This window comes from Emydura macquarii, unplaced genomic scaffold (genome assembly GCF_026122565.2).
Source record: "Emydura macquarii macquarii isolate MOO-44397 ecotype Brisbane River unplaced genomic scaffold, CSIRO-AGI_Emac_v2 contig_2676, whole genome shotgun sequence".
Lineage (NCBI taxonomy): Eukaryota > Metazoa > Chordata > Testudines > Chelidae > Emydura > Emydura macquarii.
Genome location: NW_027132813.1, coordinates 11,424,054 through 11,439,381, shown reverse-complemented (window position 1 = coordinate 11,439,381; position 15,328 = coordinate 11,424,054). Strand labels below are relative to the sequence as shown.

The 15,328-nt window shown below is 40.8% G+C and overlaps 1 protein-coding gene across 4 annotated transcripts in view; it reads right to left on the bottom strand.

Annotated features, from left to right (window-relative positions):
• The window catches only part of WDR26 (WD repeat domain 26), a 44,216-nt gene extending 29,299 nt beyond the window's left edge, over positions 1-14,917 (bottom strand). For 3 of the 4 annotated variants that reach the window (XM_067564876.1, XM_067564877.1, XM_067564878.1), the window contains exons 1-6: positions 14,193-14,712; positions 12,210-12,309; positions 12,041-12,097; positions 3,861-3,997; positions 2,380-2,477; positions 1,293-1,449 (exon numbers count right to left, since the gene is read on the bottom strand). In XM_067564876.1, coding sequence (XP_067420977.1) covers positions 1,293-1,449; positions 2,380-2,477; positions 3,861-3,997; positions 12,041-12,097; positions 12,210-12,309; positions 14,193-14,563 — 920 coding nt within the window. In that variant the 5' untranslated portion in view covers positions 14,564-14,712. Of the gene's footprint in view, positions 1-1,292; positions 1,450-2,379; positions 2,478-3,860; positions 3,998-12,040; positions 12,098-12,209; positions 12,310-14,192 lie in introns of all 4 variants that reach the window. The other variant, XM_067564880.1, reaches the window with a different exon arrangement.
• Positions 14,918-15,328: the final 411 nt, after the last annotated feature.

Sequence of the window (15,328 nt, the reverse complement as noted above, 5' to 3'; positions counted from 1 at the left end):
TACAGTAAAAAAAAAAAAGTTAGGATAGTCATTTAGATTCTAAAATAGCTGCAGTAACTGAAAGTACTGAAAAGAATACTGAAATGGAAATCTTCACTTTAAAAATGGATACCAAATAAAGCTAAAAATCCCATGTGGCTTAAGATATTGGCAATTTTTGAAGATACAACAGAATTACAGGGCAAGTACTGAGAAATCAATAGTTGCTTGCTATAGTAAGGAAAACTTCCTTCATCTTAAACATTTGTGTGCCAAAGAATTGAACTGCTACTCCAATCACCAAAAATGTAAAATGGCATCCCCCTTTCTCATGCTTCCTCAGTGTCCTGAAACTTGGGCCTTTACCCCCTAATTATACCTTCAAAATATCTACAAGCTGTGTCTTTGCATTCATGCTGCTTCTGCTATATCCCTAATGAGCTTTGGTTGTCTGAAGAAAAATACCCAAAACACAGCAACTGTTTCTCTGTGTGCATAATATACCAGCATTGGGTTACTTTCTCCCTGGTGCCTGCACAAGTTTCACACCATTTCAAAATGCCAAGCAGTACCAGTATTAAAGGATTTGTAAAAACTAGAGTGTTATCCAAACAATCAATGAGTTTGTGTACATGTGAAACTTGCATTCTTATATGTAAGAGTTATGAAATTTGGGTGGTTGCTTACAAAACAAACTTCGTCAAATTTAAAAACACCTATTTGTGTGTTCTGTCTTATTAGGTTTGCATTACACATTTTTTAGTTATGACCAAGAACTAGAGTAAAATGCATTGTGTAGTCTTATTTAATTTCAACTTCTAAAATGTAACACCATTCATTAATTATTAAAGGCAAATCTGGACTATGACTTTGAACAGTAAATGTAGATTGACCTTATGCATACAAGAAGTTTGAAGACAAAGAATGTGTAGTAACAATTTTCATGTCTTAGGATAGCCATTAGACACTGACAGAACAATCAAACTTGCAGCCAAAAAGTAGCAAGTTTGTGCATCTAGATGAAGTCTAAGTCCTTGATACATACACCCATTTCATTAAACAATAAGTTTCATTCCTTCAAGAGAGTGAGAGGTAGCCAGCCACCAAGAAACATGTTCTGTGGTTTCTTTGCAAAAACAAACAGTTAAACTCAGTCAGCTAAGAGTGCCTGGCTTTTCCCAGTCTACTCTAGCCTGTTACGATTTGGAACAACTGTACCTATAGCTCATAAAGAAACAATATTGTGTAAGTGGATTGTGTTACATTTTAAAAAAATATTGCTGTCAAGCTTAAAAGTAGAAAGAGTCTCTTACCTACTACAAACATGGTCTATAAGCAGTGACACAGAATCTAGATTGTTATCTAGTTTGGTATTGTGATATAGGCACCGGTCCCGTTGTAGTTCCACAGCCTGACGTAGTAGATTCTGTAAACGCCTTGGGGGAAGCATCACTGATGGTGGTAGGTATGCTTTTAAAAATAAATAAATAAATTACAAAAACATTTTATCTTCAAGCTATTTACTGAATAAAAACCCATAAAGAGTTATAAATTAAAGAAATCCAACCTACTGCTCAAGTTGTTGGTTTTCAAACTGTACAAGTGAGGACAAACATGAACTCAGATTCACTCAAGTTTTCAAATGGCTAAAAAAGTATAGTTCTTTCTGTTGCTTCTGATCAGCATAAGTTCCATTTATACAAAATAAGACTGCTATATACTAATTTTAACAGTAAAATCCTTTACTGCAAGACTCCACTAGACTACATTTTGTGCTCATTATGAGGAATTTCCAATTAAAAGCCGTCACTATGTTAATACTGCTATTATTGAAGCAGTAGAGTCCATCACGTTTCAGAAGTGGTTTTCAACTTTTTTTTCATTTACGGACTCCTAAAAAAATTTGAATGAAGGCATGAACCCCTTTTGGAAATCTTGTGGACCCCAGGGGTCTTGGATCACAGGTTGAAAACCTCTGTATTACAGGATAGGCCCATGGAATTGAAATGAGATACCACAAGCCCTGGTCTAGGACACTCCCTGAGTCAATATCAAGGGCAACTGCAATGCATCCAAAATGTTGGCCTATTATGTGTAAGTGACATGGAAGAAGCAAACTAACAGTCATAGCAGACAGCAGTGAAAACATGCTTTCTACATATAGCAGAGACACCGAGTGAGGAGAATTGAAGACTGCTATTATGAACAGCTAGAACCAGCACAAGATTGAGACACAAAAGACTTTAGCCCAGGCCCCCCCCCAATCACGTAAAGTCATTCCCATTAACCAGAATTACTAGCGTGTAATTCAAATCACTTCCCTTGAAAGATACTCTGTTAAGTGGGATGTACTAGATTTAGAAAAATCTGTTCAGATACTGAATATTAAACAAATCTCACTCTGGAGTTTGTCCAAAAGTTTAGATCTGGAAGCTGTTCCTTTTCCTTCCCATTCTGCTTTTGCACGCAAGTCTTCTGCATGACTACACATCAGATACCTGTTAAAACAAAATGAATAAACACATCATATTATGGTTTAAACCTTTTGGAATTAGTTTTCAATTCTAAGGCTGGTACATATGGAGATGTTCCTGTTTACAGTTCATATTTGAGTGTGGTAGGGTAGCAAGGGCTCACCTCTATTTCAGGACCCTCCCTCTCACATCAGATTATTACAGCAGAATGCATAGATCTTCAGGACACACAGAAAAGCTTGGGCAAATGGATGAGGAGTCAAAGAACAGACACAGGCAAATCAAAAGGGACAATGAGGCTTTATTTTGTAAATAGTATATTTCATTGTTTTTCCATGCAGATTAACCCAAAAGCTTATATGAATTTCAATATAAAAATCGCAACTCAATAACTTAGAAATTTACATCAATCTAGACTAGTCAATGCTGACACAAAATATATCTAGATGTAAACAAAATTTACCATGCTAACAGATCCCAGTGTGTTTGAGGTATACATATGTATTTCTAGCTGCATCATACTCAACATCTAAATTTCTAGCATAGTAGCATTGTCAATGATGCCAACACTACAGGCTCTGCAATTCGCTTCTTAGGATGGTGACAAGACAACGCATTAGTAAGGTTAACTATTGGAATCTGGAGGATGGACAAGAGCCATTTGCTCTAGAAGTTCCCTTTTGCTCTCATTAGAAAGCTTTAAGGAGAGACTATATCAATGCAAGGTAATGGATGAAAAACAAAAACAGATTGTGTTGTGAAAGATCTTAAGGAGAGAGGGGAAAAAAAGGAGACTGCATGTGCTGCACTCCTCCCTCCCTCCAAAAAAAATTCCTACATCCACAGACTCAAGAATTACTCAGCTATAGGAAGAGAGACTGAACATGCTTCTTTAATCCTTAAAGGACTGGAATTGTGTCCTTATCAGTTTAGGTTTTGATACCCCAAATGCGATATATAAAACACTTATTTTGGATGAATGTGGATATATGAGTCATGATACAACAACACTGTCAATAGAATACATTTCTTCCCCTTGCCATTTTAAATAGTAGTGATCACCACTAGACCATATTAGCCAAGAGGCTAATAGTAATAGAGTAAATAATTCAGATTAAAAAAAAATAGTTAATATCAACGATTGATGGAGGGGAGAGAGAAGAGGCGCTGCTTCTGCAATGGAGTTTTCCCTGCTGACTTCAACAGGAGTGGGAGACTGGGCCCCAAAGGGAGAACAGTGCCTCAATTTTACCAAGACACTATTTTACTTATTCCATATGATTCAAGTGCACTTGTAATGTTATGGAGAGAGGGATCAGAAAATATTGAAAGCACTCGTTTCCACTGAATTACGCAACCCCTCAGGAAACTCCATAGAATTAGCTGTCCAAGCTTAAACACCCTTACCCACTGAGGACATGAATGCGCTCCGTATTGTATTTCAGTGGTGTCAGTTCGCAGCGTAGAACTTGAAGTGCCTCCAGGACCTTGCCATCCTCCAGGTATTCCAGGTACTTCTGCTGTAGCAGCAAAAACTTCATCCTCTGACATGACAGAAAGCAGCAGTCAGGGGAAAAAGGTTGACTGAAGTTTCAGAAAACATTTGAGCCTAAACAGAACAGTAGAAACCATTCTACTATGCCCTTCAGAAATACAGTTGTGTGTAATGTCACTACTTCTGGCTGATCTTTCAATACAATTGCAGTAGTTACATTAGAAGGGACCCAAACATTTATCTTTCCCACCTGCCTACTGGAGCCCTCAATATCTTCTTCCCCACTCCTCTCACTCTCCCCTCCTAGCTCTCCCTATTTTGGACACACATCCCATGCCCAATTTTTAAGAAACAACAGGTATGCTGCATGCTTGTACAGAGCATGACCAGTAGGCCAGCAAGTCAACCCAACTAACAGATTTTATACAGATTACATAGGAGCTCACCAAGTGAATCCCTCTATAGCTGTAGCAACAAATTAACACTGGAACTTAGCAAAACAAGAGACTGTGCAAATTAAACTGGTTTTCCATAAGTATTAACACTGCCATTTTCATTTTACAGAGAGTGGAGCGATATAGCTTCCCACATTTAGGGTCCACTTAGCCTACATTCATTTCTCATAAAGCATTCACTTCTATTAGAGTTCCAATGTGACCTTCACACATTTCCTCACATTATGCAACATTCTCATCAGTAGTCATGATTCTAACTTCGTTATCATGTTCATGGACACAAGATGAAGGAAGGCATTCAGTTCCACATTTAAAACCTGGAGCCCCAAAAATTTCTTAATATGCTGATCTATAAGATGAAAGTGAGACAGTTTGGCTGCTTCTGAATAAGCACAGCCACTTGGTGTATGTATTTTTTGCCTGTCCCCTCTGCTATCGCCATGAACAGAGACAGACATCCTTGGCCTGCAACAAGTAGTGGGTTAAGAGGAAAATATGAGAATATATCCAGAGTGAAACAAAATTAAAATAAAAAAAAAAAAAAAAAAAAAAAAAAATCAGAACAGTGACTTGCTATGCTTTCCCCATCTCTATAGAAGCTGACTGAAGTGCAAGGCACATCATAAGTACACTTCAATATTTGATCATCACCTTTCCCCATGTGAATCCAACAGATCCCAAAGAGCATCAGCTTTTCAACACTAGGTATTTACTCATATTAGTGGATTAATGCATTATATAATTTTGAGCAAGGTGCAAAGCCTCTTCAAAATCAAGACACTTGGGAAACAAAACATTTATGTTATGCCTTAACTATTCAGGATTTACTGCAAGTTGTTCAATTTTGCACTTCATCTTGGATAACGTAACTATAGTGTTCTATTTTATCAGTTTCATTTAATTCTATTTTTCATACAATAGTTCAATGCTGAAGTGTTCTGAACTGCTAACAATTGTTAAGTAACTAGAACTTCATCGAAAGATATATTGAGTAATTTTTGTAATTAAGAAAAATCCTAAATTTTAAGCCTAAAGGCTACATTATTTAAGACTGTCCCCTGATTTGAGGTTTACTCAATTTGACATTTGACTGACTATGCAAGCCATATTTTAAAAGAATATTAGTTCTCATCCTCTTAATTCATGTTGTTAAAGATGTACACTACTGTCATCACAATGGCATAGAGAAAGATACACAACTACACTGAGTCATAAAAATCTCATTCATGCTACACATTTGACTAGATGAGAGATACAGATCTTAAGTTCCCTCAAAAAGAATCTAACAAAAACACTACCAGATAAAATATTTATTTTCCTTCAAATGGAGTGTATTGCAGATTGGTTCTGAATAGAGCTGTGATGACTACACCTCATTAAAACAGCGTTTTAAGCAAAGCAAGAGACCTTCTGTAACTCTTGAGAACAAACCATATTTATCAAAATTCTCATGTACATGAATGAAAACTGCTGACATACTGTACAGCCCTCAGAAGTATATGAAGTTACCTAGATACCAATCACCATATAGATATTTGTAACTAAATTCATACTATAGCATCTTAGTTTTCCAGTACTGTGATGTCCTGTAGGGGATAGGTCAACCCCCCCTTTTATATTAGTCTCCTTTTCACTGCACAGACATTCAGTTTGTTTGCACTATGGCTGGGGGGGCGGATGGGGAGAGAAGGCCCATTGAAAAAATTTTAGAGATATAATGTTGCAGATTTTGGAGTGACAAGTAGAGTCATTAGAAGTCAGCCTTCCTCTTTTAATACTTCCTATCCACTTATTAGGAAGTAGAGGGGTTGGTTCCTCACGGTAGGTGATCACCAAATATACTGAGGTTTTTTTTGTTTTTAAACTTCCTTATCCAGAACTGTGTGTTGAATATTCTCCAATTCCCCCTGCATATTTCATGGACAATATTTTGTGTTTCTTATGTAGTCATCCATTCACTTTTGCTTGATTTCCCTTATCTGCATGGTGATACCTACTTCATCCAATTACTACCTTTCCCCTTTCTTTTAGAATCATTATGCCAGGTAATGAAGCCATTTCTATGGAGGAAGGAAAGAAAAAAAAAAAAACAAGCAGTTTTTTTTTTTTTGTGGTGCCAATATCAATTTGAAATTCCTGTAAAAGCAAAGCAGAGGCATTGTCTCCATGACTCACTTTATCCACACTAGTACAAGGAGCATGTCAAAATTGGCCGATGTTTAGCCCTTATACTGTGTATAGCAACCAAAGCAGAATGCTGTTGCCAAGACAGCTGAAAATGTACATATTCTCAGTTGGTTCAGAGCATATTTTCCTTAAAAAAAAAAAAAAAAAAAAAAAAAAGTCAATTCCACAAGTAACCTAGGGATACTACTGAAAAGAACAACTCTTAGAACAATACAGCACCAGAGTTTTCATACATGGGGACACAGTACATATACTACATGCTAAAAATAGAGACACAGAGTTGGAATAAAAAAGTTGGATTTGGAAGAGTTTAGTTGTAATTAAATCCATTTTTTCCAATGTCCCTATCAAGACCCAGAGAACATTTTGCCTATAACTCAATCACCTTTTTGTTGTTGGCTCATGAACATATTTTTGTCGTCCCCCCGCAAAAAAAACCACAACCTCCTAGGTTATTTGATATAATGTAGGATTGATTTCAGATTTTTTAAGTGCCAGTATCTAAATAAGGGTCATGGATCCGATCCCCAGTATTCTTAAAAAAAATTTGTTTTGTTTTTTAAACCTTACATCAGGCATTTCAGCCTTCCCTGTGCCTGAATCAGCTTTTCTGGAACCAGTGCTTCTTGTGACAAGAGGGTTTTTTTTCCTGGCAGACTAAATTCTATCAACTTTTTTCCTCATCTTGTCATCCTACCCTTTTTCTAATCTCCACTCTGCTGCTAGCACCTAATACTAGCAGTGCTGCTAATTGCTTCTAGTGTCGGATGCCATCTTCCCTAACTGGACAGCAGGGAGTTTAAAAGGCATAACATCCATTCAGTGCTGTGTGCTCACAGCTATTCTGCAGCCCAAAAGAAACCCTGCTGGAAAATATATCTGTTCATCAGATGATGTATTCAGTATAGTTTTCAACCCAATATGAACAAAATAAGAGTTTAAATTGATCACAGTTAGAAGATACCTACATATCCAGCTCAATACTCAGATTTCCCTTCAAAAATAGTTATCGTCTTGCAATGGAAAGTATTAGAAGAGACTTCGTAACTCCTTCAATCTCTACCGTGTATCAATAAACAGAAGAACCCTGAAATAGTTAACTGCAAACATAACGTTGACAATATAGTTTGAGATGCAGTTAACCACTTCACTGTTGAACGATCATTGTAAATCCACCAGTTCCACCAGAGACTGTGGCTACTCTATGTTTCAACAGCAAAAATTCCTCAGTATAGTATCTAGTGGAGAAACCCTACAGGTAGAACTCTGCACAGATACAACTATGTGGATCCGCATCCACCAGAATAAACTTCTATCCCAGCCTCAACCCACCCTTCCTCTTTTAGATGTTTCCACATCCCCACTGCCAATCAGCTGTTCAGCCCAGCTGGCTGCCCCCCCCACCCCCAAATCAGCTGTTACTGCCATGCCCCAGAAGTCAGGAAGGTTCCAGAAAGTCCATCCATGACCTCCAGGACCATCCGATCTGCAAAAAAATGGTGCGCGAATATCCACATTCACATGCGGATATCTGTGGATTTGCAGAGCTCTACCTACAGGGCACAACAGTCACCTCCTCAGACTGAGGATTTCAATTCAGTTAAATGTTACATACCCTGATGTACAACACTAAAGATGACTTAAAGAAGAAATATGTCACTCTGCTGTTAATTAAATCACACCATATCTAGTAAGAGTAAAGTTGGCTCAACGGTTCCATGTTAGTGTAAAGTGACCCTACATGGAGAATTGCTTGGGTCTAAGCTTTTACCAGGGTTGACCAAAATGACTGAAAAAAGTTATGGGGTTTTTAAGTGTAACAATTTAAGACTGTAAAATGGGGGCAAAAGTGGATGTTTTTGACTTGTTTCTTTAGTTCCCTAGTTATAGAAAAGTTCTATATAAATTACAAACTTCGAAGAAATTTCTCTTAAAATACTCATCTAAACTGAAAATGCAAGTTACTCCTGATTAAGTCCATGTGTGAATACTCTAATTTCACATGGCGTTAATAAGAAAATAGTTAATCAACGCTTAATTCACATCCCAATTTATTCCAGATTAATTTTCACTTGTGGACGAGCCTTTAGCTGAGATCATAGGTATAGCCCTCAAAGAGGTTTCCTCCCAACTGGAATTCAAATGATCATTGAACAAAACTGTAGATAGAAGTGCTATTTATCTTAAAAATACCTACCTATGATGAATGCCATGATCTGACAGAATAGCCCCAAACCAAGCCCAGACAAATGAAATTTCACTTGGAAATCACAAGTGCACTGACTGAAATGCTGGCCTGGGACCAAAAGCTAGAGTTAATATCCTTATATTTTTGTAAATGCTACCTAACAGCAGAAGAAAGTTTTGGTTTTCATGTTTGGCCCACTACTCTGGATAAGGCTTTTCCTCTAGCATCTGAGCCAGTTGCATCCCCCATACTACATGACAGGAAGAGCAGACATGGCCAACCATATTACTCAACAGCAGTACGGGGCACAATTGCCGTTCAGTGATGTTTACAAAGGAACTGAGAGGGGAGCTAGTTTTCATTTTCAGCTCAGGCCAGATGAAGCAGCTGTTTAATGAACCCAGAGTTTTAAATTCAGATCAATAGTTTGTACCTTAATAAACAGCACTTAAAACACTTCCATCGCTAGATCTCAAAGCACTCTGCAATATCTTATGCTATTTTCACAGACATGGTAACTAAGACAGGCAGAATTTATAATATTCATGCAATACAACTTTATTTTTACATAGCTCATTTTGATTGGAAGTTATGAAAGCAGTTTGATATCCAGATCATCCTTGACCAAGTCACATTAAAAATAAGATCCCCTAGCCTGTTAAAGCAGACAGTAAAATGTCAGTAAGACTGACTCCTCCCCCCCACTTTTAGACATGTATGGTCACAAACTGCAAGGTTGAGATTCAAAAACCCAAGCCCAATTGTCTTGGTTAATAAAATCTTGGTTAAACACCACTTCTTCCTCTAAAGCAGGGGTGGGGAACCTTTTTTATGTCAATGGCCTGATGGTGGCCCTGGCGGCGGGGGAGAATTCGGCGGCAGCGCGGTTTCACGGCGGCGGCGGGGTTCCGTGGGGGGCGGGGGGCACTGCCCGCCGCCGAAGTCCCCCCACCGCTGAAAAGGGGCAAACGGTGGAAAAGGGTGGGAAACGGTGGAAAAGGGGCAAACGGTGGAAACAGATGAAGTGTAGGCACTAATAAGATGAATGATTATTTAAAAAAAAAAAAATCTAAATTATTTAAGTCCACCCACCAATAGGGCCAAGAGTGGAAGAAAGATAATCCCGCCCCTGAAAATAAAATAAATAGAACTACCTACATCATCACTGATGGTGCAAGACCCAGAGATTTAATCCTTATCTTTTATTGGATCTGATTATGCTCTATAGATAGTCTGAGCTGTCACAAGAAAAAGGATTCTTCCTTATCAGGTGACCTTTCCTTTTCAAGTTTTTCATTACTGCTCTAAATTGGGCTGAAATCTTGCAACAACCAGAAAACTAATGCAAACAACTATCTTCCAATCAGCATTAAAAAAAAAAAAAAAAAAAGACAGACAGATGAGTCATCCCTATAAGTTTAATAGCTTTTTAAAAATTCAAATACTAAACATCTAACTCTAAAGATATGGATGATAAAACAAGTTAAATCCTACCCCTTGACCTTACTTCCTTAATTTATTTTCTTACTGCTGTACATGTGGGGAACTTGATTTTATTTTTTAAAAAATTGTGATTTTTTTATTCATCAGACTCAATTTAGATGAACAAAAATACATGTACAGTGTCGATCTCATTTAGATAAAGCAGAGTTTGAAAACAAACTAACATTTCCACAAGTTTTACTCAGTTGAGCATATTTTCCCAAGGTTAGGGTTTGCATAGCCCTTTATATTTTGGATTTGTTAAAAGCAAATCGCCCCCTTGTTTTCCTCTTTTGTCAAATTAAGGTATTCTGACAAATACAATAAATCCTTATAGTTTGACAAATTTTTCATAAACTAAAACGGACAACATTTTGAATGGAATAGGGAAAACTCACTTCCCCAAAGTGTTAGAACTCTAATAAAATTTACTTCAATAGATTCTACACTCTTGTGTATATAACAAGCTTCTGTATTTTCACTCCTCATGAGACACTAAAAATGTACACATCACTCTGATCTATTCTGTTTGAATAGTCTTTTCTGACCCAGGCTGTTTTTCCTCATCTTTTAAAAAGCTTGTCTTCCAATATTAGCCTGCCAAGCACAAGAGAGGAACAAGAACTATAGTGTAATAGAAGATTTTTGGAAGGGTTAAGCTTTGACAGGAGTAACAGAACAAGATGTAACTTCTTTCAGACAGCCACTGATGTTTTGTTAAACATCTGTTTTTCCTACTTCACTTCCTGTTCTCTCTCTTCCCATCCCCCACCAGGCAGGAAACTCCTCCTCCTGACAACAAATGAATCAGCTAGAAGTAAAAAGCTAAGCAGCCATCAGCTGATTCTTCATTGTTTACAGCCACAGGGACTTGGGAAAAAAAATAAAGCAGCGCTACTTTTTCCTCCCTGAATGACTACAAAACAATACTGAATACCTAACATGCAATTAGTTTCAGTAAACGTTTAACATAGTAAAACAAGATGTCTGAAGAAAGACTAGGGCTGTAAATAACCATTTTGATCCTGGGTCATAGAAAAACACTTGAAGAAAACACTTATGTCAACACACAAAGTCCGCAAAGTTACTGACACCACATGTATAAAACCAAACAAGCTGTAACTCTGTCAAGTCTCAGGATCTGAACCCAATGGTGAACAGAGTGAACATACATTACCAGACTGGTCTGCTTTCAAAATAATAAAAAAGGACCTTACTCTACAAAAATTCTAAAGAATGACACACATACATTCGTTCTTTAAAAGCCATCTGGAAAAGCAACAGTATTGTTCATTTTCTGTAACAGCCACTGGATTTCTGACATTATACTGCAGTATGCCAACACCCACAGTACTTAGATATCATTCTACATTGTACCTAAGCTTGGTTCTTTAAGAAAAGGCATAAAAACCAGCTGCTTCAACTCAGAAGCATTTTTAAAATTTCTTTAAAGTAACTGAATTAATTTTTTTTTTTTTTTTAAAGTTTCAACTGAAGTTGTCCAATGTATGGATTTTAAATTAGATACAAATTACATAATTTGTGTATTCTGATTCATGAACACTGAAACTTACATTTACAAATTCAATGCACTGAATATTGGTCTTAATATTTTAAGGCTTCCTTTCTCAAATACTATAAAGTTAGTATTGTGCTTGGGATAGCAAGCTCCTCACTAAAATAAACACAGATGCTAACATTAACTCTGAACTAAGTACAAAAGTGTATTACTACAATCATTCCCAACTATATCTGAAATAATTCAAGATGCGTCTCTTACCACAATTGCATGAGGAGAATGCACCAAAGGCTTAAGTTCATTTAAGTCGTTCTCAGCCTGCAAAAATTGGTATAAAAAAGAAACATAAGCTTAAAGAACTGTGAAATTTATAGTATGTGCAATGCATTTAACAGCAGTTATGCAGTCCTATATGCCCCACATACATTACCTTATCCCATTCTCCTTCCATGACATGATTGCGGAATTTGGTAGCAGAAGGATGTTCTAAACGACATCCTGACTCTTGCATGAGAAGATCAACAGTCTGGCTGCAGGAGAGATACAGTGTAAAAAAAACCTGACCAATTTTACCCTTAAAAATGCACCACCAATTGCAGTAATAGTCTGCAATCTTAAAAAACTGAGTTTTTACGAAGCAAGAGGGCTATAACCAGATTCAGAAACATGTGAAAAGGTAAGCATTCCAACCACCAAAGACCCTTGGATGTAGACTGCTCTCTAGATCCAAAAAAGTGATTGACTGGTTTGAAAACTTGCATGAAGTGCCAAGATGGTCTTCCTTGACTAACCAACCATCTCATACAAGCATGTATGGATAGAAATAAACTAGTTTCTAGCAGCAAGTTGTCTGCACGGAGAAAGTATAGATTATAAACACTAGATCTGCCTCTTATTACCATATAACCACCAGTAGCCAATAACTATAAAGGGCTGCCACTGCTCTGCATTAAGATGTCTGCAGACATAGTCCTAGCCTCTGTTCATGGCAGGACTTTAAAAGGTTGGTTCCTTAAATAAAAAATAAATAAACCCACTAATCTGTAACTCGCCCCCTTTTACACTAAAAATAGCATATTTACTATGGTGTGGTCTATAAACAGTCACAAGCTGTCTCCTACTGCAGTCAACTTGCCTCCTAAGTCAGTGATGTGTTTTATTTTATGTACGAAGTTCATCAGAATCAATCCAGTCCCACAATAGAGTGCCATCCCTCCTTTGGTATTTACCTGTAGCTTTATTTGCCAAGACTTCATCTACAGGCTCCCTCCCAAAATCCCAATATCCATCTAGTTGCTGTTATGTTTTGTTTAGAAAAAGTGGGATTGTGTGTAAAATCCAAATGGTTCATTTCTCTGTATTTTATTTCTATTTCCCCTTCCCCTATTGCATACTTAGCCAAAGATACTGCAGTGCTCTGAACTACAGAAGAATCAACATTTGTCATTTTAATTTTTTCAGTCTACAGACAGTATTTTCAAAAGCTATTAGACATATGTCCAAACCAAATCTTCAAAAGCTTTCATCCAATTACATGAATGCAGGCTTTGCAGTCAGAATCCTAAGTGCTGGTTTAATTCTTTTGGTTGGTTGGTTTATAATTAACCAATGAGCTCTTAAAACTTAAACAAAACAAAGAACTATGAAGTGTCCAGGCTCCATTATGTTCACCAGATCACTTCTCCCCCAATAACACATTTGTATTGATTTGACTTTAGTGGTATGTGATTGGGCTTTCATATTGTCATCTCTGAAGCTCTGACTATCCCCCACCACTGTTCAGATGGTCTGTCTCGAACATACAAAGCTGGTTGGAAGAACCTTCAAAACAGGTCCCTCACTCCATTATTTTCAACATACCAGATCTGCCCCACAGCTCCCCTTCACATACACTTACTGATCTCTCTTCATAATGGGATATCAAGCTGTGACAATGTGGTTTGTGGGAAAAGAAGGTCCCTTTCTTCCCCTCCACCACTCAAATCTTGTGTGTGTCATAAACAGATTTATTGGTCGGTCACCTATGGGGACAAATAGCACCCTACAACAGAACAAGTCTCCTAGCACCATTATTTCCCCCTGGCCCACGCCTGCACCAAGCCAGCCCCCCCCACACACACCACTTTTAACTCCTCTGTCCTTATTGATGTGCAATTCAGCTACAACAGCGCGGATCCACAGCAGAGATGGGGCCCTGGCCCCCTCATCTCCATGCAGTCTCCCTCCTGATCCCTATGGAGGGGGAAGCGGGGGGGATCTCACAGCACCGCTCTAGGGGAAGGGGAGGAAAAAGGGGCCTCACCGTGTGGGGCTCCCTTGCCCACCGCACGCCGCGCAGGCCTTCCCCGCAGGGCCCCCCGCCCTATGGCGGAGGACGGGGTCGGTCTCCGCTCCGAGAGGCGCGGGCACTTACTTGAGGCCCAGCCCGTGGAGGTGCTGCCCGATGAGCCGGATCACGTCCTCGTCGGACTGCGAGAGCCGCTTCTTCTTCTTCAGGGCACTGCCGCCGCCGCCGCCGCCGCCCCCCAGCTCCGCCGAGGCCGAGCCGGGCCCCCCGGCGGCCGGGACGCCGTTGTTGACGCTCAGGCCGCCGGGGCTGCCGCTGTTGGCCGCGGAGGCGGAGGGCAGCAGCCCGTTGGCGTGAGCCAGCTGCTCGCCGCCGGCCGAGCCCGACGAGGCCTCGCCGTTCTGGGCGCCCAGGCAGCCCAGCTCCGGGCCCGCCGGCCCCTGCGGCGGCGGCGGCTGCGGCTGCTGCTGGCCCCCTCCTGCCCCGTTGGCCTGCATGGCGCTGCCGCTGCCTCTGAGCGGGGCGGCAGGGGGGGCGAGCCCGGCCGGGAGCGAGGGGGACTGGGACGAGGTGAGGCCTGCTCTGCCCGCGGAAGCCCCGGGCTCGCCTGCGCCCTCCGCCGCCGCCGGGGAGGCCCGGGCTTTCTTCCGCGGGGGCGGGGAGGCGCCGCCGGTGTCCGAGTCGGAGGAGGAGGAAGCGGAGGCCAGAGTTTCCTCGCCGAGAGCGGCCGTGGTGGGAAGCCGGGGGGGCGAGGAGGGCAGGCGGGGGGCGCGGGGAGGAGGAGGAGGAGGAGGAGCGGGGCCCTGTCCCCCCCCGGAGTCCCGGAGGCAGCAGCAGCGCCGCCGCCCGCGCTGGGCTCCCGCTGGTTATCGCTGACGCCGCTGCCCGGAGCCCCCGCCCGGCCGCCCCAGGCGCCCGGCCTGCTCCGTGCCGCTGGGTTTGTCACTTCTCTGCCCAGCTGCAGCCTAATGGAGTCCGGGCCGGGACGTCACAGGAAATTCCTATACTGCCCCCTACACACACTTCCGCCGCCCGGAGCGGGGCATGGAGCCTATAGGGGCAGGGGGCAGAAAGGAGCCGGGCTTCTCCCTGCGTGGGCAGCGCCCGCGGGTGGGGGAGGAGGGGCACGGACCCGGAGGGCGCCCGGCTCTGCCGTACGCACACACCTGACTAGCTGCCTCCCCCCGAACCCTGTGCGCCTACCTAGCACACCTCTGCATCCATAATGCATATGGGCAGACTATATATAGGGGTGTGTGTAT